At 46.3% G+C, this 22,665-nt stretch overlaps 1 protein-coding gene across 2 annotated transcripts in view; it reads right to left on the bottom strand.

Moving 5' to 3' along the window:
• KDM4B (lysine demethylase 4B) overlaps positions 1–22,665 on the bottom strand; it is an 83,100-nt gene that overhangs the window by 5,371 nt on the left and 55,064 nt on the right. For both annotated transcript variants that reach the window (XM_027666564.1, XM_027666565.1), the window contains 9 exons: positions 21,693–21,813; positions 18,817–18,995; positions 17,261–17,483; positions 14,132–14,208; positions 12,858–12,913; positions 12,284–12,392; positions 4,159–4,344; positions 2,839–3,003; positions 1,986–2,105 (listed from right to left, as the gene is read on the bottom strand). In XM_027666564.1, coding sequence (XP_027522365.1) covers positions 1,986–2,105; positions 2,839–3,003; positions 4,159–4,344; positions 12,284–12,392; positions 12,858–12,913; positions 14,132–14,208; positions 17,261–17,483; positions 18,817–18,995; positions 21,693–21,813 — 1,236 coding nt within the window. The remainder of the gene's footprint in view (positions 1–1,985; positions 2,106–2,838; positions 3,004–4,158; positions 4,345–12,283; positions 12,393–12,857; positions 12,914–14,131; positions 14,209–17,260; positions 17,484–18,816; positions 18,996–21,692; positions 21,814–22,665) is intronic.

The following is a 22,665-nucleotide window of genomic DNA, read 5'->3' as shown; positions in this document are numbered from 1 at the left end:
ACTTAGCCCCTGGTTTTGCAGAGCCCCACTACAGAACAGAGTCAGAAGGGAACAGGAATTACAAGGTGTAAGAGCCAAGACACCAGCAGATCCCTGTCTGCCTCTTCCATGTCATGAGCTCAACTTGTAGGAGAAAGGCCGGATTTGGAACTGAGGGCAGGGTCATTTTACCTGTCAGAGTGGTTGGACCCTGATTATTTAAGTTCCAAATCACTGCTATGGGTTAGACCCTTGGTGGAGCAACCCATGGGTTGGACCCACAGGTTACAAGATCCAGGACAGTCATTTGAGCTCAATTTTTAAAAAATATACACATCCAATCTTAGCAGGCTGGAGACGGGAACTGGGAAGCTACTGCAAAATAAATCAAGTTTAAAATGCAAAGCTAATTTCTGCTGTCTTCCCAGGAACACACTTCTTTCATAGCAAAACTGATTTTGTGGTTTTAAATGGAATCCTGCTGCACAGTGTGTGCAGAGGGAAGCAGTGTGGAAAACTATCCCAGCTGTTCTCCCCATGGAGAAGAGCTCTGCTCACAGGTAACTGCAGGATTGGAAAACCACAGGCTTTTTGTGCATATTTTCCTGTCACCTGGCACTATCCATGGAACAGCCCATTCCAAAGGAGAAAACCAGGAGAATTTCCTTTGTTGTGATTCAACTGGAAAGCATGGAAAACTATACAGCTTTATGGAGCTCTGTGTTGTCCTTATTCATAACCAGGGGCACCTCAGATCACAGCTCTGAGGGAGTTACAGCCACTGAGAGCCCCACAGGGGTTATTGGGCTCTTCCAGACACAAAACACTCTGTGCAAAGTCTTGCCCAGGGAATTTGTGGCTGCCCCTGGATCCCTGGAAGTGTCCAAGGCCAGGTTCGATAGGGCTTGGAGCAACCTGGGCTAGTGGAAGGTGTCCCTGACCATGGCAGGGGGTGGAACTGGATGGGCCTTAAGGTCCCTTCCAACCCAAACCAGTCTGGAATTCTGTGAAAGGACAGAAACCAGAATTCTGTTTCGAACACATTCAAGCTACAGGACTTCTATTGTCTTTTGTCCAGAGGCATTAATCTCTTCAAAATCACAATTATTTGCTAATTCCAGCATGTGTTCTTCAAAATATACTTTTCCAGCATGTATTTTGCAAAGTATATTTTTCAAAGTATCATTTTCAACTTTTGGTACCATTTAAGAATTATTTTATTAAATGAATGCCCTGCATTTTTTAAAGCCTTCTGTGCTGAAACACTGACCCAATGTACCAGGTTAAAGCTTCCTTTACTGACCATTACAACCTCTCCCAAACAAAATTCTGAATGTGGAACAAACTCAAAGACCAAAAAAACCCTCACTGCTGTTTTACCTGATATGGTTTGACCAAACTACCACACACCTTAAAACCAGAGAAGGTGGGAGTGAAGGTTTCCAATTCCTCACACAGCAGCAGCAGGAATTTCCAACTGCTGCTGCTGCTGCTGCTCCACAAAGCACCTTCCCATAAGCAGAGGATTATTCCTCATTCTCCTGACCCTTTATATCCCTCCCTCTCCTCTCAAAGTGCTGGTACTGCTTTGATGGTTGGACTTGATGATCTTAAAAGTCTTTTTGAACATTAATGATCCTAAAGTGTTGAGGAAAGTTATTCTAATTATGTAGATACTGATTCATGTGGAACTACAGATGAGGAGCTCAGCTCCAGCCATCAGAGTACTTCAAGTACTTTTAGGCTGATCTATAAGGAAAAAGGCAAATTTGGTTTACATTTCAAAAGCAAGTCCAGTCTAGACATGTGTCTATCCCTACATCCACATTCTCCCACAGAAAAACTTCACTCTGATGCTGTTCAACACCCTGTTTCTCTTTACCCTCCCAGCAGGATTAATTTCAGGAGGCAAATTCTCCTTCCTGACCAAGTGTTCAACACCAGGGAGCTGCACAGTGCCAGGAACCATCAGACACGTGGCCATGGGGGCCCTCTGCCACACTCACCTGGTAAATCTGACTGATCTGGGCTGCAATAAACTTGGCTTTATAGATGATCCCATCCGTCCACTGCAGCTGAACCAGCTCCCCCTCCAGAGGGGGTCCCATTTGGATGCAGTCCCTGCTCTGAAGACAGAGGGAAACAGGTCAGAGAGACACCACCAGCAAAGCTCAGGAACCAGAGAGGTGTTCAAATCACTGCTCGAGGAAGCTGCTACACAGCACTATAATGAGGTGGAAGATAAGTTTCTGCCCTTGGGATTAATTGTGGGCATCTCAAACAAAACCAGCGTGAGAGACCGGGAATGACAGCACCCAGTTCTGGGACATTTCTCATTACAAATCCCAAAACACCAGATCTGCTGTATCTCAAAAACAAGCAGGGCAACTCAGCGAATCAGTGGCACAATCAGGAAGGGAATGCATGAGTTGACAAATAAGCCTCTTCTAGACATTCCCTCTGTTAAGTGAACTCCCTATTCTGAAGCAGAAGGAGCTCACAGACAATCTGCTTCCCCCATGAATCACACTTGTCAGTTGAAAAATAAGATTATTCAACCACAAAATAAAGAGGATGAAACTTAAAACAAACACAACTTTCTGTGAAGTCATCTGCATTCAGCAAAATCACATCTTTGTCAAGGAACCAAAAAAAATAAATGAGATAATGTCAGAAACAAGAACTGCAGTGGAGAGCGGGACGAGATTTTCTAAGCGAGCAGCGACTTAACTTTTCCATTTTAATTATTTATTTTTTTAAAAATTTACTTTGCTGTTCCAGCCCAAAGCACAGGAGAGGAAGGCACAAATCACACTTGGCACTCATCTATAAAGTCCCAGCCTCCACAGAGCTGCTTACAATGATGCTTTCGGGGTAAACGTTGTCGCTGTAGGAACCGTCGTCAAAGTTGACTTCGTAGAAGGTCTGCGTGGTTGTGCCGATCACTCTGCACCGGTAGTAGAGCCCATTCCGGTTCTTTGTGATCACAGTCTGCCCCAGGGCCACCTCCCTTCGGAATGGGATCTGTGGGAGAGGGAAAAGGGAAACATCTGCAACCTGCAAATTGGAACGGCTGCGTCAAAAATATCAGAGAACCGTGGAACGGTTTGGGTTGGGAGGGAACTTAAAGCTTGTGGAGTTCCAACCCCCTGCCACGGGCAGGGACACCAATCTTCAGCAACATCAGAAGAGAAGATCTCAGGAAAGCTGTATCTGATGGGGGTTTGCTGTCTCTGGATAATTGTGTCCCTCTCCAGCAGAGCAGTTCCTCAGCAATAACGGAGCGAGAGGCAGCGGGTTCCTCCAGCCCCTCGGATCACACAATCACCATGGAAGGGTTTGGGTTGGAAGGGACCTTAAAGCCCCTTCAGTTCCACCCCGTGCCATGGGCAGGGACACCTTCCACTAGCCCAGGTTGCTCCAAGCCCTATCCAACCTGGCCTTGGACACTTCCAGGGATGGGGCAGCCACAGCTTCTCTGGGAAATCCATCCCAGCCCCTCCCCACCCTCACAGGGAAGAGGAATTCCTTCCCAATATCCCATCTAAACCTACTACCTTTGAGATTAAAGCCATTCCCAGTACAGCCTTTCTGGATAATCTTTCTGCATTAGCCAGAAAAGTGTAATAAGTCTTGAGCCAATACAGGTGCAGAGAAACAATTCTAAAAAAACCCCAAAAAAACCCCCAAACAAACTGACAAAAAAGAAAACAACCCAAAAACCCACCAAAAAAACCCCTGACAAAACAAAACAAAACCACCATCCAAAAACACTCTTGGAGACCTCACTGCAGTTACAACTTCCTTGTGAGGGGCAGAGGAGGGGCAGCCCCTGAGGGGTCAGGGACAGGACCCAGGGAATGGCCTGGAGTTGTGTCAGGGCAGGGTTAGGTTGGATCTCAGGAAAAAATGCTTCCCCCAGAGGGTGGTTGGGCACTGACCAGGCTCCCCAGAGCAGTGGGCACAGCATCAAGGCTGCCAGAGCTCCAGGAGTGTTTGGATGACACTCTGGGGGCACAGGGTGTGACTCCTGGGGATGGTCCCGTGCAGAGCCAGGAGTTGGACTTGATGATCCTTGTGGGTTCCTTCCAGCTCAGTCCATTGTGGGATTCTGTGATTATGCAACCTAAACCCCCCAGAACAACCCAAAAACCCCAAAAGCCCAAGCCAGATCCTTACATTCTGGTTTGCTGCTTTGTGTTTGAAGCAGGTGATGGACACCACGTAGGGCCAGTCGTCCGGCTCCATGGGCACTCCGGCCGCGTGCGCGCACGTGACGTGGAAGGAGGTGGAGCAGTGCTCGTAGGAGCACTGGATGCAGGCACCCGACACCTTCTTCATCCTCTTCCGACAGTAGACACATTTCTGGAACAAAAAAAGAGGTTGGGGTTATGCAGGCAGGCAACAGATCCACGGCACCGGTGTCTGGTGTTGCCCGCTGGAGCTGAAGGAAAAAAACTCCAAAGCAATTTAACTGGAGATGAGATAAGAAAAGGGTTTAATTTGTGCCCAGGCATAAGATTGCAAGATGCTCATGCTGGCCGGGTACAGGTGTTACAATTTATAATACAGAGCCATTGTGCTGTCTACTCTCCTATATGGATCTGAATCTTGGGTCATCTACCACCACCACCTGTGTCTCCTGGAACGCTCCATCAATGCTGCCTCCACACAATCCTAAACATCCACTGGTCAGATTATGTGACCAATACATCTGTTCTAGAACAAGCAGCAGTCACAAGCATTGAGGCCATGTTACTGAGAACACAGCTGTGCTGGGCAGGGCACGTCTCAAGGATGAAGGACCAACACCTCCCTAAGATCCTGCTCTATGGTGAACTTGCCACCGGCTGCCACATGAGAGGAGCCCCGAAGAGAAGACACAAGGACTCCCTGAAACAACATCTCAGCCTTGGCCATATTGATCACCATAACTGGTCTACTCTGGCCTCCAGTTGGGAGGTCTGCAGACACACCATCTATAACGCTGCTGATGCCTTTGAGAACGCAGCAGGGTCACCCTTGAGGAGAAAAGACAACGCAGAAAGAATCGTGTCTTGCAGAATTTACCACCTAAGGAGTCTTTCTGCTGTGCCTTTTGCAGCCAGACGTGTCTATCTCATATTGGCCTCTTTAGCCACCAACGTGTTTGTAACAAACGTGGGTAGAGCCCTCCCCAAATCTTTGTTCGTGAAGCCCAGCCATGATGATGATGATTGCTTGTCCAACCCGAAGTTCTCCCACCCTGATCCACTCCCATCCCACCCCCTCTGAGTTGGGGCTGGGGGCTTTTCTTCATCATCTTCATCTTCTTCAGAGCACAAAAGGTACACGGTCACCCGGTTTTTGACTGTACTTTTCTGGTTTAGGCCAAGGCACAAGTGTTCTTAAACAACAGGCCTACTCTTAAAAAGAGAGACTAAACATTTTCTACTGGAATTCAGGGAATATCGACATGGGAGCATGGAATGGGGTATGTAGGGGTTGAGGAATGTGTAAACTACTGTGCTAAAGGGTAAAGGAATAAGGGCTGCTGCTTCTAAAATCTACTTTTACTACTTAACTACTTAAAAAGCTTATAAAAATCAGAAAAAACAAAAAACTAGAAGAATCTTAAGGCATCACTGGCACGGTGGGAAGTCTGTGGGATGTGTCCAGGGCACGGGAGCCACGGGCAAAAATGGTGTTTGGTGTCAAGAGGTTGGTTCCACACTGACAGAATTGTCTATAAACACCTCCCTAGAATCACTTGGAAGCCAAAAACCTGGGAAAAAATTGGGGAGGGGAAGTTGTGGGAATAAGTTAGGGAGCAAAAATTCAGGGGGGGAAAAAGTCATGGGGAAAACTCACAGTGGGGGGAAAGAGGAGGACTCAGGGTGGGAGGAAAGTCAGACGGAAAAAACTTGGGGGGGAAAAACTTGGGGTGGAAAAACCTGGGGGGGAAACACAGGGTAAAACTCAGGGGGGAAAACTCGTGGGGGAAAAAACTTGGAGAAATAAGTTGTGGGAGAAAATGTCTGGGGGGAAAAAAGTCTGGGCAGAAAAATTCAGGGTGGAAAAATTTAGGGGGGAAAAACTCAGGGGGGAAAAATTCAGGGGGGAAAAATTCGGGAGGGAAAACTCAGAGGAAAAACTTGTAGGGAAAACTCAGGGAGAAAAAACTTGGGGAAATAAGTTGGGGTGAAAAAGTCCGGGGAGAAAAACTTGGTGGGGGGGAAAACTCATGAGGGAAAAACTTGGAGGGAAAACTCAGGGGGGAAAAATCTCAGAGAGAAAAACTTGGTGGGGGGAAAAATTCATGAGGGAAAAACTCAGGGGGAAAAACTTGGGGGGAAAAACTTGGTGGGGAGAAAAACTCATGAGGGAAAAACTCGGGGAGAAAACTCAGGGAGAAAAAACTTGGGGGAATAAGTCAGGGTGAAAAAGTCTGGGGAGAAAAACTTAGTGGGGGAAAACTCACGAGGGAAAAACTCGGGGGGAAAAACTCAGGGAGAAAAACTTGGTGGGGGGAAAAAACTCGTGAGGGAAAAACTCAGGGGTAAAAACTTGGGGGGAAAAACTCAGGGAGAAAAACTTTGTGGGGGGAAAAAACTCATGAGGGAAAAACTCAGGGGTAAAAACTCAAGGGGAAAAAACTCAGAGAGAAAAACTTGGTGGGGGGAAAACTCATGAGGGAAAAACTCAGGGGGAAAACTCGGGGGGGGGGGAAATCAGGGAGAAAAACTTGGTGGAGGGGAAAAACTTGGTGGGGGGGAAACTAGGGGGAGGGGGAAAACTCAGGGAGAAAAACTTGGTGGAGGGGAAAATCTCATGAGGGGAAAACTCAGAGGGAAAAACTTGTGGGGAAAAAACTCAGGGAGAAAACCTCATCATTCCCTTGGCCATGACAGCACCTCCCAGCCCCTCAGCTCTCCAGAGCCCCACTGGGCAGTGATTTAAGCCCAGTTAAAGACTCTGTTCACTGGAGGGTTCAGAGAACGGGAGGGCAAAGCAGGCAAAGACCCCTCAGTGTCACCAGAGAACTGCTACAACTCCACCCTCCCCCTGCTCAGACACAGGAATGTACCCACATCAACTCCTGAATCAGCTGGATCGTCACAGATGTGCTGCTGGAAAATGATGTTTCCATTTTTTTTTTTTTTGAAAGAACAGAACACAATAACTGGGGAGTAATTCGCCCTTATTATATTTAATGGAACATTCTATCGATTAGATCTAATAGGATATAATTTTATAGAATGGGAACAAAAATATTGTGTGTTTATTTTAGATGCAGAAGCCCATCAACCATAAATATTTTATTGGCATCCATGGCAGATGAGCCATTGGAGGTAATTCAGGCAGTTTTGCAAACAAAAGAAAATAAAAACATTGTACCAAACAGCAGAATTATGGGGGGGGGGGGGGGAAGGTCTGAAATCTTTCAGTCATTTTTACACTCATTTTCTGCAAAGCAGATCCAGTTATGAGGTAAATCAATGTAAGATGTGTGGTTATTTTAAAAAGAAATTACATTTTTTTCAAAGCTAAAAATCCTAAGCCTGATTGCATTGAGAGTTGGCAGCGAGCATGAGGTGTGGCAGGAACAAGATACACTTCCTCACTCCCTAAAACAGCATCAGTTCTTGTTTCCAGCCCCTCAAAAATACAGAAAAGCAGATCTTGGGAATCCCAACTGAAAGAAGTTTAAGTTGGATGCTTGTATAATGTTTCCAGGGAACTACTGGGAACATCATTCTTAGTTTTTAGTATTTCCACTCTAGAGAATCTGCCACTGATCATCAAATCCCAGACTGGTTTGGGTTGGAAGGGATCTTAAGGATCATCTCATCCCACCCTTTGTCATGGGCAGGGACACCTCCCACTAGCCCAGGTTGCTCCAACTTGGCCTTGGACACTCCCAGGGATGGGGCAGCTTCTTTACCTTATCTGAGGCTGGGACAAGGCAAACCAGGGCAAAATTAATGTCACCCCCCTGACAAATGTGCACTTTACCTGTTAAGATGAACAGCCCATATAAATAAAATACTGAGGAATATTTGATGTCCAAGAATCTGAACATACAGCTCTGGAAGTTATTTATTACAAAACATGAATTCCACATACAAGGAGGAACAGAGGGAAGCAGGAATTTTTAGTGCCTGTCTCCAGCTGGCCATCCCCAAAACACACCACTGTCCTCTTCCCAATCCATCCACTCATCTGAACATGAATGTCCTTAAAACACATTAGGAATGATGGATTCATTTTGTCTCTGCAGCACCTGATATCCAACAGAGCCCTCCTTCCCCTCACTCCCATTAAGACAGTGCTCAAACTATGCACCAGTACAGAACACATGACCTAAATTTTAAGATCCATATGAATTACTACATCCCACAGGATTGGGAATGTAACATAAGCTGCCTGAGATCACACAATAAACCACTACAACCCCCAGAAGCACAAGTTCACTCTTGTTTCTAGATCTGAGCCATCTTAAAAGTGCACCCTCAAAAAACTTGAAGGGTGGTTCCATACTATAAACTATTCATAGTTTAGAATGTAAAATATATACTGCCAGATATAAAATAGGAATTGCCAAATTTTAATGTTTGATTTGAGTTCTCACAGCTGAGAGCAGAGGTCCCACTGCACTCACTACAAACCACTGCCAAGACAAAAAACATTCCAATGCCTTTAAACTGACAGAGGGCAGGTTTAGATGAGATTCTGGGAAGGAATTCCTTCCCTGGGAGGGTGGGGAGGCCCTGGCACAGGTTGGGCAGAGAAGCTGTGGCTGCCCCATCCCTGGAATTGTCCAAGGCCAGGTTGGAGCAACCTGGGTTAGTGGAAGGTGTCCCTGCCCATGGCAGGGGGTGGAACTGGATGGGCTTTAAGGTCCCTTCCCACCCAAACTGTTCCATGGTTCTGCCATTCCTTCTCCAACATTCTCTCTCTTCCTTGAGAGCCAAAGATGCCAAAGAAAAGGAGATGTGTTATTCCCTATTCCTGTGCAACATCCCCCCTCCCTGCCTGGGCTCTCTCTGAAATAAATAAGCCACATTCCTCCCTGTGAATCAACTGAAGTCAGTTTGTTTACACCGAAGATTAATTTGGCCTTTTTACACAAACGAACAAAAACCAGGAAATTCAAAGCCAGAGCCTCAGTGCTGCCAGAACGTGGGTTTAGCCTTTAATAAGCTGAGCCTTTATCACTCTGCAAACCATGTTCCAAAGGCAGATAAGCACCAGGAAAGTGCACAGCAGGACACGGCCTGAGAGCCAGTCAATAGAGATCCCATTATTAACCTGTCAATACCCAACTGTCCCAGCAGCACAACAACTGCTGATACATGGGGGCTCAAGGGAGAGTTAACCCTCCTGGGTCAGGAATCTGCCCTTGCTGATGGAAACAGGATTTTCCAAGGGAAAGGATTAGCACACACCTAATGCCACCCCTGTGCCAACGCAAACTCCGTGTGACAGGGGGAAGAGCTGCCACAGTGAGGGGGATGTTCAGTGCAAACAGGATCAAAAATGCAGAAAAACGTGAGTTACAGAGAGCCTGAAGGGTAGAGAATGATGGTAAAAGTAAAAATTCTTCCCTGTGAGGGTGGGGTTGCCCAGAGCAGCTGTGGCTGCCCCATCCCTGGAAGTGTCCAAGGCCAGGCTGGAGCAACCTGGGCTAGTGGAAGGTGTCCCTGCCCATGGCATAGGGTGGAATAAGAGGAGCTTTAAGGTGCCTTCCAATCTAAAGTGTTCTGTGATTCTGTGAAAATGCAGAAGAGCTGGATGTGTGGAAGATGGGATGGACAGAAACACCAGTGCCAAGAGCTGTGGCAAAGCAGCACATGGAGATTTAAAGCCACTTTCTGTGAGAGGGAAAAGAGGTCTAAAAACACAGGAGAGAAATCTTTGGAATAAATGCACACCAGAGTCAGGTCACAGCTGAGAGTAAGAAATGGGCTGTCTCCTGCATGATGAACACTGCAATTCATTTACTCCACTGAGGAATGACAGCTAATTATTCCAAATTTCCACGTCATAAATAATTTACGTGCAAGAGCCTGTAATATGCCATCAATCAGGGAGCATGGAAACTGCATTCCTGAAAGTGATGCCATACCCACAAATGGACTGAAAAGTCCCTGCTTCAACAGGGAGACCTGGTACAAGCTTAAAGAACAGGATGTACCTTTAACCACTGTAATGCTTTGGTACCTCAGCCCTCTCACAGTAACTTAAAACAGTACAAACATATTAAAAAAATCAAACAATAATTATGGATAAACCCTACCCCCTCTTTCCTCCATTACCTTCATCTATTCACTTCAACTGTCCTCAACCTTCACATCATTCCTTCTGTCCTTTTCCATCTTTTTCAGCCACAAAGGTCACCTCTCCAATTTTACCCAGGACTGCATCAACTCCATCATTCCGAAGTCATCAGATCCAACACCAGCACCTTTTGGTCACCCTCAGTTTATCTTCCTGAATGCAGCTGCTCACCTCCAAAGCACAGACACAGACACAGCTCCTCCACTGACTCCTCGTGCTCCAAATTCCTACAAAGAATCCTAGAATTCCCCATTTGTGGTTCAGGAGTGTGTTTCTCCACAAAATCGTATCCAATTTAAATTTCCTTTGTACTTCACACCTCACCCCACTGCTGCTGCTGGAAGTACCTCTGCCCCTACATTCTGCCCTCCAAATTAATTGTTTAATCTTCATAATCTAGTTTATAACCCTAAAACTTTCCAAGTGAAGGGCTTAAAGCCAGGTTTTGACATTTGAGCTACAAGCCAGGTTCTGGCTAACATCAGCATAAGGAATATGTGCCTGTAAATCCCAACATTGGGCTGTCTAAGTCAAGGTCCTTCATACAAACATTCTCTACCTCCCCTGAGACAGAAAGAAAACAGGAGGTGCAAATGGAACACAACAGTGAACAAATCAAACAAAATTCCAGAGCTCAAGGAGTGTTTGGACAATGCTCAGGCACAGGGTGGGATTCTCGGGGTTATTCTCTACAGAGCCAGGAGCTGGACTTTGATGATCCTTGTGAGTCCCTTCCAAGTCAGGATATTCTATGATTCCATGAAAATATGAAGTTTTAATTCAGGAATGAAAGAGAAAGGTGTGCAGCAGGTCCCTGCAGAGGCCCAGCCAACACTTTTGAGTAGAATGAAGCAACAGATTTCGACGTACGGTGACAGTGCCCTGGCTCTGCAGGACTGCGAGGCAGCCAAAGAAGAGTTAAAGAATTAAGCCATGTTTCCTTGTGAGGCTCCATTAAGCAATACAAGTGAGTCTTGTGTAAAAGGATTTTAAGTTCAGCGTTACAAGTGCTGGTAATGAAGAGGATGCAGGCTGGAAATGTCAGCTGATCCATAAAGAAGCGCCGCGGCAAAGATTTATCGCCCTCGCATCGCTCTGCTCCAGCACTCCTCCTGAATAATGAATGCTTTTTACATTCACATTTGTGTACAAAACCCATTTGCACAACAGAGAAATAACTCTGGAGGTAGGGATGGATCCTTCCTAATCCCTCACCCGGGCTCCCTGCACTAAAGAGCAGCTCTGCTAAGGAATCCATCAGTGCTATCCCATGTATCACCGCTCCAGCACCTTCCCTGTCCCACACTGTGTCACCCAGCTGACTTCTGCACCAAAAAAAGCAGCAAAAGCACAATTTATTTTGCAATAACACAGTGTAGTGATGGAGCATTAACTAACATTAAGATTAATTGCTCTGAGCTAGTGAATCATCCATTACTAATCCCTGGGATGAGGCCACGCAGCTGAATAACAACTTGTAGCTGGACTGGTATTAAAATCTTCCCAGTCTTGCCTTGCAGTCAGGGTCACAAAATGTTTATTCATTTCTACAGGAGATTTCTTGATAGAAAAAGAGAAATATTGTAAAGAAAGATGAATCAATTCAGAGATGAACAAGTAAGCTTCTCTCTAGTCACCACATCCCTTCACAGTCCTGCTGTGCAGTACTTGGAGTAAATGAAGCTTTCAGGCAGTTTACACCTGATTGCAGGTGGGGAAGGGTCCTGGGCTCTGCCCAGGGTATGAGCACATTCCCAGAGAGTAAAGGCACATCTGGAACTCACAAGCTGTTTGTGTGTCAAAGCACTGAGTGCTCAGCACAAATCAAATGCTGCAGCTTCCCACAGCTTCTGTTTGGAAATAAGAGCGAGATCACCTCCAACCTCAGCTACTTTATGAACCCACACAATGTTTTTCTGTCTAGTTACAGCTTTTTCCTTTGGCTCTTGTTCCCAAACACTCTCCCCAGGTAAGAGACACCCACCAGTTTCCATCTCTGCTCTGGAATAGCGCTGATATCCACAGGATGACGCTCTATGACATTGAGGAAACGGGCCTCGGGGACAGCAATAGCACAGATTACATGGACCCACCTGGGGAACAAAGCAAAGAGACAAATCAGAGTCTGCCATTAGTTGAATTAAATGCTCAGGAGGGCAGTTAACATTTCCCTGCCTCCCTCAGCATCAAGGCATATTTATATGGGTTGGCAGCCTTGGCAACGTTACCGACTGTTAATTACGGTCGCACGAGGTAAATGTCTCTGCAACAACAGGGATCAACCTGCTTGTGCATCTGATTTTGCATGATACTAAACATCCTCTAAGAAGACTTTTCTCTGAGAAACAACCATGATCAACAAGTGTTCAGAACTTCTGCTATGGAGCACCTGGTGTGGTGTAAGACAGCACAGTCACTCAGGTTCATCCTGCCAAGTGCAGAGCTGTCACCTCCAGAACACCAAAACTCGCTGGTACACTGAGCATTAAGACCCAATTCACAGCAGCAGGAGATTGGATGGCATGAGGAAGGGAAATATCCCAAAATACAACACTCACCGCCCATCAGTGGTCATCTGAAGAGCTCCTCCCCTGAGATTGCACAGGCAACATTCCTGCAGGAACACAACTCCTTCAGAACCGGATGGGAAAGCTCGGCCCATCGCCCCCCAGAAGTGACTACACCCCATCTGGGATGTCCCAGGCAGACTGAACCCTCCCACCACCCATCTCTGGAGAAGTATCTGGCTGGGTCCAGAGAGTGGTGGGGAACGGGGCTGTGTCCAGTTGGCAGCCGGTCACTAGTGGTGTCCCCAGGGATCAGTGTTGGGCCCAGTTCTGTTTAATATCTTTATTGATGATTTAGATGAGGGGATTGAGTCCATCACCAGCAAATTTGCAGATGACACTAAGCTGGGGGGAGTGTCCATCAGCTGGAAGGCAGGAGGGCTCTGCAGAGGGACCTGGATAGGTTGGAGAGTTGGGCTGATTCCAAAGGGATGAGGTTCAACCAGGCCAAGGGCCGGGTCCTGCACTTTGGCCACAACAACCCCCGGCAGCTCCAGGCTGGGACAGAGGGGCTGGAGAGCAGCCAGACAGGAAGGGAGCTGGGAGTGGGGATGGACAGGGAGCTGAACAGGAGCCACAGTGTGCCCAGGTGGCCAAGAAGGCCAATGGATCCTGGCCTGGCTCAGGAACAGTGTGGCAGCAGGAGCAGGGCAGGGATTCTTGCCCTGGACTCAGCACTGGTGAGGCCACCCCTGGAGTGCTGTGTCCAGTTCTGGGCCCTCAGCTCAGGAAGGACATTGAGGGGCTGGAGCAGGTCCAGAGGAGAGCAACGAGGCTGGGGAAGGGACTGGAGCACAAGTGCTGTGAGGAGAGGCTGAGGGAGCTGGGGCTGTTCAGCCTGGAGAAGAGGAGGCTCAGGGGAGACCTCCTCACTCTCTGCAACTCCCTGACAGGAGGGGGGAGCCGGGGAGGGGTTGGTCTCTTTTTCCAGGCAACCATCAGCAAGACAAGAGGGCTTGGTCTGAAGCTGTGCCAGGGGAGGTTTAGGTTGTATATTGGGAAGAATTTCTTTGCAGAGAGGGTGCTCAGCCATTGGAATGGGCTGCCCAGGAAGGGAGTGGATTCTCCATCCCTGGAGGTTTTTAAGATGAGACTGGATGTGGCATCAGTGCCATGGGCTGGGAACCACAGCGGGGTTGGATCAAGGGTTGGACTTGATGATCTCAGAGGTCCCTTCCAACCCAGCTGATTCTCTGATTCCATGATTCTATGACTCCCAGAGTATCCCATGGGATTGTGTGGTCTCCAGAGGGGCAGGTCCTTACCGCTGCCCACGCGTTGGCTGAGCACCGCGAGCAAGACCAGCTCTCATTCACCAAGTCTGGACGAATTCCGTAACAGCCTGAAAGAAAACAGTTATATCCTCATCAGGTCAGAGTTTTCCCACCATATCTGTGGTAGTGACTTGTTGACTTTTCAGTTAGAAGCATCTCTGAGAGCAGGTACAGCATTTGCATGATTATATTCAATAGGTTCAGACTAAAGTCTGAGGGGGCAGAATTTGGGACCAGTGGGTCTAAAAATAAACAAAAAAATCCACATATAGGAAACTCTCAACATGTTTTTCACTTTTCTAAGGATTACAATAACAGGACTTTGATCCTTCAGGCAGGAACTGGGCTCCAAAGTGATGCTATCACTGCTGGAAGGCACTTACACATCAAAACAGGTAAGGCCACTGAATTTTGGCAAGGTTGAAGCAATTCTCTTTGCTACATGGTGTTAAGAGGAAGGACAAACCCAGTAACACTGCAAGGAAATTAAATACCTGCACTTCACATATTTAACAGTATTTAATTTATGGTTATATAAAGTGTTAGAAACATCTGATTTTACAGAGCATCAACTAGTGTAACATGCAAGCACCAAATCCTCCTACAGCAACACCAAAATAGTAAAGTGGCATTAAAGCCATAATAAAGACAGAGAATTAAGAACAAAAAAGTCCCTAAAATTCTGGAAAAGGCACTGAGGTTTGTCACTGAAAACAATGGGGAAAAGACACAGAAATAGTTTTGAAAAAGTGGATCTATGTGATTCCTGCAAGCTTGTAAAGCAAGTGGAAAATTAAATACAAGCATCCCAAATAACACACAGCTTATCTCACCCAGCCTTTACCTATCCTAACAAAACCCCATCCAGCCTTCACCTATCCTAAAAAGCTGAACAGAAAGTTTCAGCTGGGAACAACAATCTCAAATTACTGAATTAAACTTAAACGAAGTCATTCAGAAAGCACTGGGATTGCCACCATAACCTGATTTATAAATATCATCCACTTAGCCAGATAAACAGCATGTCAAAAAAAGTCAATACTATGGATCTGCAGCTGTTCTCCACAGCTGAGATCTCTTTTCATCATATGGCAAATCAGGAAAGCAGATTCCACCCAGTCCTAGAACATGGGCAGGGTGTTCAGTTCAAAAACTGAGCTGAGACAGAAGCAGACACTGAGTTGGAACAGTGCTGGACCTCACAGAGGTGGGGAGCAGGCTGGGATTTCAGCATGGATTTCTTGCTCCAGGACCACAGGCAGCTGGAATATGGGATCGGGGAAAAGGAGACTGAGGGGAGACCTTATTGCTCTCCACAACTCCCTGGCAGGAGGTTGGAGCCAGGAGGGGGGTCGAGCTCTTCTTCCACATAAAAAGCAATGGGACGAGAGGAAACAACCTCAAGCTGTGCCAGGGGAGGTTTAGACTGAAAATTAGGAAAAATTTCTTCGTGGAGAGGGTTGTGAAGCATTGGCACAGGCTGCCCAGGGCAGTGGTGGAGTCACCATCCCTGGAGGTGTTCAAACAACATGTGGATGTGGCACTTGAGGACATGGTTTTGTGTTGAACCCGGTGGTGGTGATGGGGTGACTGTTGGACTTGATGATCTTAAAGGTCTTTTCCAATTTTAATGATTCTATGAGGGGAGAACAATCATATTTACCGAGCCCCAGACTGTCCCATAAGGACAATCCTAGCAGACCAAGAAAAATATGCTCTTTTTATGGATTTTGTCAACGCCTCAAAAGCCCAGAAACCTTCACAAAACCTTCCCCCTCCGTCTGTTCCGGCTGCTGCCGTAACCCAGCGCAGTTTGGGAGGACACTTCTCAAGAACACTCAGGCTGCCAACTGGTTTTACAGCACAGATTAGCCAAAATACACCCCTCAACACTGCAATCCTGCAATAAAAGCAAATGGATCCTCTGCAGCAAAGTCAAAGGCACGTCACAGACTCGGAGCACAAACAAGAAAAGAATTCACTGGAGACTCCAGGAGATTTAAGGTCCGTCCTGTCCTCAAGGGGAGAGCACAGCCACAACAAAAAGCTGCATTTCTCTACACCTTGAGTGTGCAGATTAACATCATCTTGCCCACATCCTTCTGTCCCTAAATAGAATTTGGCCACTGAAACCATTTTGATAGGCTGGACTCTTGCAGACATATGGATGGACAAGATGCAGCATCTCTGACTGCTACAGAGGCCACAATTTGGGAAGGAAGGAACATCCTCACTGTGCTTATTAGCCAGGAATGACCATAATCAGGGATTCAGCACAGAAATAAAAGTTGCCTTCCAGTTCTCCACCAGAGCCAGCCCTGCTGAGCTGTGTGGGGACCTGCAGGCTCTAAAATTGGAACAACAAAAGTAATTCCAGCTGATGCAAGTCAAATAAGATTCCCCATCTGTCAAGATCAAACAGCTGAGTAGGAATTTGTCACATCTCCTACGAGCCCAAATGTTAACTGGATGTTGTACAATCCACACTGAAGGTACACACTCCACCAGGATTAATCAGATCTCCTTTTAGACAGAACTATCAGGGAAGCAAACAGACATATGTTCCCTCTTGTAATCAAGTGCCATTACTACAAACAGTATCACAGACACTAATAAAATGTATCTCCAGCTCCTCCATAATCTCTGCTGCACGCAGGAGCAATACAGCCTCACCCAGCAGAGCAATTTTGGGAGGAAATATTTGAGAGAAAACAGTGCAATAAGCCTTGGGAGCTGTGCTTTATTACAAAAAATGAAAGATATCAAAAGAAAGAATCTTTTCTGTGAGACAGGAAAAGGATCAGCCAAAAAACAACCCCTAAAAAGAATATTGGTGTGATTTTTTAAGATCAGTGACTGCCAAGGTGGACTTGAATATACAGATATTCCTTCTAGTGGAAGGTGTTCCTGCCCATGGCAGGGGGCTGGAAGTGGATGATTTTTAAGGTTCTTTTCAACCCAAACCATTCTGTGATTCCAAGATACACTTGCACCAGAAAAGGAAAAAAAAAAATAGGAGTGACAGGTGTAGCAACCCTGGAATTCAAACACAGGCAACACACAAATAGACTCAGGAGTTTCCCAATGCCCCAAAGGCTTTGGGAAGGAGGGAACACTCACTAGCATGGACCTGCAGGCAGCATTTGGCACAGGATATCAAGGGACTGGTTCCATCCTCTCCAATATAGGAATTTGAAGGAAGGGGCTCCGTGTTTTCCCCACTTGAGGTAAAGCACATCTCTGGGATCAGGGGCTTGGTCTTCTGTCCACACTTGGAAAGGTGGATGAAAGAGGACGGTTCCCCTCCGGAGACTGGGACAGCTTCCTTATCCACCTGTAAGGACTTGGAGAGGAAATGTCAGCACATGGAATTCCCTGGGAATCACCTCTTCCCTGGGCACAGTTTAAACTTTCAAGGCTGAGCACTCCCCTGGCAAAAAACCCCATCCAACACCTGCCACCAGACAGCCAAAAACTGAGCCTTAAAACCCGATTCCCAGGCACATCCCACCCCTGCCTTGCTCCTCTTCCTGAGGCCTCTCCTGGGACCTGTCATTTGTTTGGAAAAGCTCAAAGAAGCTTTAGAATAACGAGCAGCTTTTCCTGGTTTTCTTCCGTAAAAAATCTGAATTCCTAAATTGCGGCCGAAAACACCGAGGAAAAATAAAAAGGAAAATCTTATTTAAAGCAAGACCTTCCCTCCCCCTCTCCCACCCCTCTGGCATCCTTCCCTACTCTTCCTGCAAGAATTTCTCCTGAAGGACATTTCAAGGTTTCTGGTAGCAGGCAGAGTTAAAAGCAATGGATTAAACCAGCCCAGCTGCACCCAGTTTTCCTCAGAACCATCAAACAACATCCAGCAATCAGAACAGATATTTTATTTTCAGTCTCCATAATAAATCAAAGAGATTTTATTGAAGGGGGGGGAGGTGGGTCCTGCTTTTTCTTAGAAAAAGCTCCCAACACATATCCAAGGAATCTAAGGCACATATTCCTGGTGGACACACAAAGCCAGATCTGGCTTTCTGTGAGAACAAATCAATACCCAACTGAGCAAATGAGTAATTCATCTGATGAATTTTTGCCTTTCTGCTCATAACATCTCCCAGAGCATATTGGTAGTTTCCAAAAGAGATGATGGATGTGCTTACTCAGTAAATTTTGATTTTGTTGTTTGTTTGCATATATTCAGCAGTCTGGGCCTGTGCTGAAACACCAGCAATCATGTGCCTGATGTGCAGAGTTTTCTGCACATGAAACAAGTGTTTGCAAAGCTCTTTAAATGTGTGATTTTAAAAAATGAACACTGAGAAAGCCAGAGAAGCCAGGAAAAAAAAAAACCAAACACAAAAAAAAACCCAAAAGGCTGTGCCAAATCCAAACACTTTTCTTTGGGGTGCAAATTTGTAAGGGTCTGTCTTTATTATAAATGTCTGCATCCTAATTCATCCATCTGAGCAGTATCAGAGGTTTAGATTAGATATTAGGAATAATTTCTTTGTGGGAAGCATGGTCAGGTATTGGAACAGGCTGGAGTCATCAGCCCTGGAAGCATTCCAAAAACATGGGAATATGGCACTGGATTTAGTGGTGAACATGGGGCTGGGTCTGGACTGACAGCTGGACTTAATCTTAGAGGTCTTCTCCAAGTTTAATGATCCCATGTGAGGAATTACCTGGTTGTAGGGGTAGAAGAGGGTGCAGACAGCACAGTATGGCTCACTCAGGGCAGCAGCTGCATTGAATTTTCTTTCAGCTGGGAAATTAAGTGCTTTATTCTTCCACTGGAAGGAAAGTAAAGATTTCAAAGCCTCTGGATCGCTCATATCTTCCTCTCCAGAAAATGGAAACGTTTCTAGAATGAAAGAAAAAAAAATCCCAAAACAATGGACAGTCAGGAGAGGTTTATAGATAGAAGAGGTGAAATGGCAGCAAGGCTGAGTTGAACAGCTCATTCTCAACAATACAAGTGCAATAAATAAAAACATTCAACTCATCCATGGTTCCTCATATACATTAAATACTTCCTAAATGGATATAATTCTTACAGTATGGGTAGGATGGACAAGACAGGGACAAAGATGAGTTAAAGGAACTGGCCATGAGAAGGAGGAAGAAGAAAATCTGGATTTACTGCCCTTCACAACTCCGCTTTCTGGCTGTGGAAACCTACTGCATCCTAATGAAGCTTTAATTTAAACTTTAGTAAGTTCAAAACACATGAGTGTCCCTTTGCTCTCTCCAAGTGGGAGCTGCATTCTCTGGAAGATGTGGATGCTGTTGGTGCTGGTTTGGTCAGGACAGTTCCCAATTCCCACCACTCAGTGTGTTCCAACCTTCCCAAGGGGCCTCCTGTGCCTGTTCCACCAACACAAACCTTGGCTCTGGGATATCCTGGGTTCAGGTGTTCCTTTCACAGCCATTCCATGGAGGACACACCACCAAACCCCCCCTTTGCTCTCCCCACCATCCCTCCCTCTGCCAGAGCTCTGCCAGGTCTTGCTCCTGCTAATTAGTTTGCTAATTCTTTCTTTTCATAAACCTTTAAAAGGCTCTTGGCCTTTCAGGATTAAACCACTGCAGGATCCATTTGGGGGGCCAAGTTTCTTTCCCTTCCTTAAAGGAAAGAAATTTGAGTCACTGTAAGTGTTAAAGAAATTTTCCACACAAGACTAAGTGTAAATCACTCCCTGCATCACCAATCTGCAAAGTTTCCAAGAGAACAGGGAAGTCAAAAACATCTTGGTAGAACATTATCCCCAGAGCTCAGCACATTAAACCAAATTGTTCACTGCCTCACTGTTAATTACTAGAAATAAGCAGTTAATGTTCTGCTCTACAGGTCTTAAGTCTCCTCCCCAATTCTCCCTCCCTTTGAAGATTTTCTGACTCTCAGGTTACCTGAAAGGATAAAAGGAACTTGGAGTAAAACATTAACAGCTGAGTTCACATCTCAGATTTTAAATGTTCCCCTCGACTAATCTAATACAGAATTGCCAGACAATGTGGAAATTTGATTATGTTTAATTAATCACTCTTCTCTGTGAGGTGATGGATGCTGTCTGTGTGGCTCTGTCATACTTCAAACCAAGGTTACTTCCTAAAAAGTGCCTTTTCTTTTTAAGACATGAGTCAAAAACCTCATGTTTCTCCAAATTTTAGTTGAGCCACATCAGGTGACAGGCAGGGATTTATGATACCAGTGAAATCAATGCAAGCAGCATCCTAATCCAGAGTGACAGAGGGAGAGAAAAAGGGAATGACTGCTGTGTGTTATCACCTCCTCTCCTCCCAGGATGGACCCTGGGGGACACACAGCTCCCACACTGCAAGTAAGGAGGGACAAACAATTTGTCTGGACTGAATCTTAGTGTAGCATGTGCTTAATTTACATGCTCACTGTTCCTCTTGCAGCTTTCAGATCATCCTGGTACATCATTCCCTGAAAAAGCAGGGAGTGCACAGAGCTGCTTCTATTCCCTGGTGGGGAGGGAAGGATCTGTTTGATCAGACTGTGCCCAGCAGGGCTGTAAATCAGCCCCCAGAAAATGCTCCTGCTCCAGCAGCCAAGTCCCCAAACACCATCCAACAAAAGTCAAGGCACTGGGAGGAATCTGCCTAATGAGGAGCCTCCAGCACAAAGTTGGCTGCAAGGTCTCACACCAAGAGAAGGTAACGAGTCTCTGCTGCCCCTCAGCTCTTCACCTCACACACCCCAAGACATCAAAGGCATCCTCCAGGGTGAGGAAAGGTGTGTTCAGGGTAACCCCTTCCTGCAGGAAGCTTCTCTAAAACCAAGAGATGTATTCTCTGAAGGGAAGTGAACAGGGAAGGTGTTGTCCTTTGGAATGAGGAGCTGTGAGTAAGGACTGGCAGCTACACCCACAGCCCTGCCCCAACACACAGAATTTACTGTGGCCTTGTCTATATTCATGGGGAAAGACCCAAAAGTGGGAAATCACACCACAAAACAGAGTGAGAGGTAGGAGCCTTTTTTTTTCCCCTTGGTCCAGACTGTTGGGGCATTCACAGGGACTGGAATGTGGGAAAAGAAGGATCAGTGATGTGCAGTTAAGCACTGACAGACTTTAATTCTCATTTCTGCATCTGCCAAGAAAAGCTGGGCCCCAACACTGACATGAATTAAAAGCCTTTAAAAGGTTAGAATTAACTCTCCCCACACACAAAAGAGCAGATCTGACCTCCACTGCCTTCCAAGATCTCATTCCACTCCAATATCCAACTTGGAGCTTTTCCTTTAAGCTGCAATTTTCTGTGAACTCTCTTTTCCCTTTGCCCAAAATGCTGCCTCACTCTGCAGCCAGCAAAATATTTTTCTTGAGAGAAAAAAAAAAAAAAAAGGGTGGGAGGTGAGAAGGGAACACCTCCCACGGAGGAGTTTTGTTTCCAGCTGGGTTATCAAAACGGGAACACGCTGCATTTTCCACCAGTGAAGGGTAACACAAAAAGTTCCAGGGCACCCAGTTATGGTAATGGCTTCAGGAATTTTGTGGATCAGGCAAGGCAAACATTCCTGGTGGTGCTCACTCACCCTCATCACTTGAGGTCTCCTGTTTGACCACGGACAGCGGGGAGCGGGTCGGGGGTTTGCCCAGGGGGTGACGACGACTCTTTTTGATCTCCATCTTCATTTTGGAGAAAGCAGAAGCAGTCTGGAAGGAAGCAGAACAATCTGGATGGGCCTCCCAAAGGAGGGAACAGGACAAGAGAGGCAGAACTCTTGTCAAAAAGGGTTCTGAAATCCACACAGCAAACTTTTCACTGCCTTTTGGCTGAAATGCTTCAGTTCTCTGAGCCAATTCCTGAAGCTGATAAAAGCCAACAGTAACTCTCCAGAAGTTGGGTAAACTACAGAATCAGAACAGGCTCAGAACATCTGCAAGCTGCCAATTCAATTTGCTTATGAAAAGTCTGGTCAATCACATACACAGCTGGAAACTCCATGAAAATTATGGATCATCCAATTCCGGAATGGTTGAGTTGGAAGGGACTTTAAAACACCTCCAGTCCCACCCCCTGCCATGGGCAGGGACAGCTTGTGCTATCCCAGGTTGCTCCAAGCCCTGTCCAACCTGGCCTTGGACGCTTCCAGGGATGGGGCAGCCACACCTTCTCTGGATAATCTGTGCCAGGGCCTCTCCACCCTCACAGGGAAGAATTCCTTCCCAATATCCCATCTAGCCCTGCCCTCTGGCAGTGGGAAACCTTCACCCTTTGTTCTATCACTACATACCCTTGTGGTGTGTATGTACAGGGCACACAGGACCAGAAACATTTTCCTAGAACATTCCAGCATATTTACATTGTACTGGACCCACTGCCCCATTTCCCAGCCAACACTAAGTGCAACGTTCACCCTCACCCCAGGAGCTCCCCATCCTGAGCTGAACCACAGACTGAACTGTGAGAAAATATTCCCTCTCTCCCTGTAAAAGCCCTCATCCCAGGAGCTCCCCATCCTGAACTGAACTGTGGACTGAACTGTGAGAAAATATTCCCTCTCT

The sequence above is a fragment of the Corapipo altera genome, unplaced genomic scaffold, assembly GCF_003945725.1.
Source record: "Corapipo altera isolate COAL_440 unplaced genomic scaffold, ASM394572v1 193, whole genome shotgun sequence".
Lineage (NCBI taxonomy): Eukaryota > Metazoa > Chordata > Aves > Passeriformes > Pipridae > Corapipo > Corapipo altera.
The sequence above is the reverse complement of the archived record's forward strand: the minus strand, read 5'-3'. Positions and strand labels throughout refer to the sequence as shown.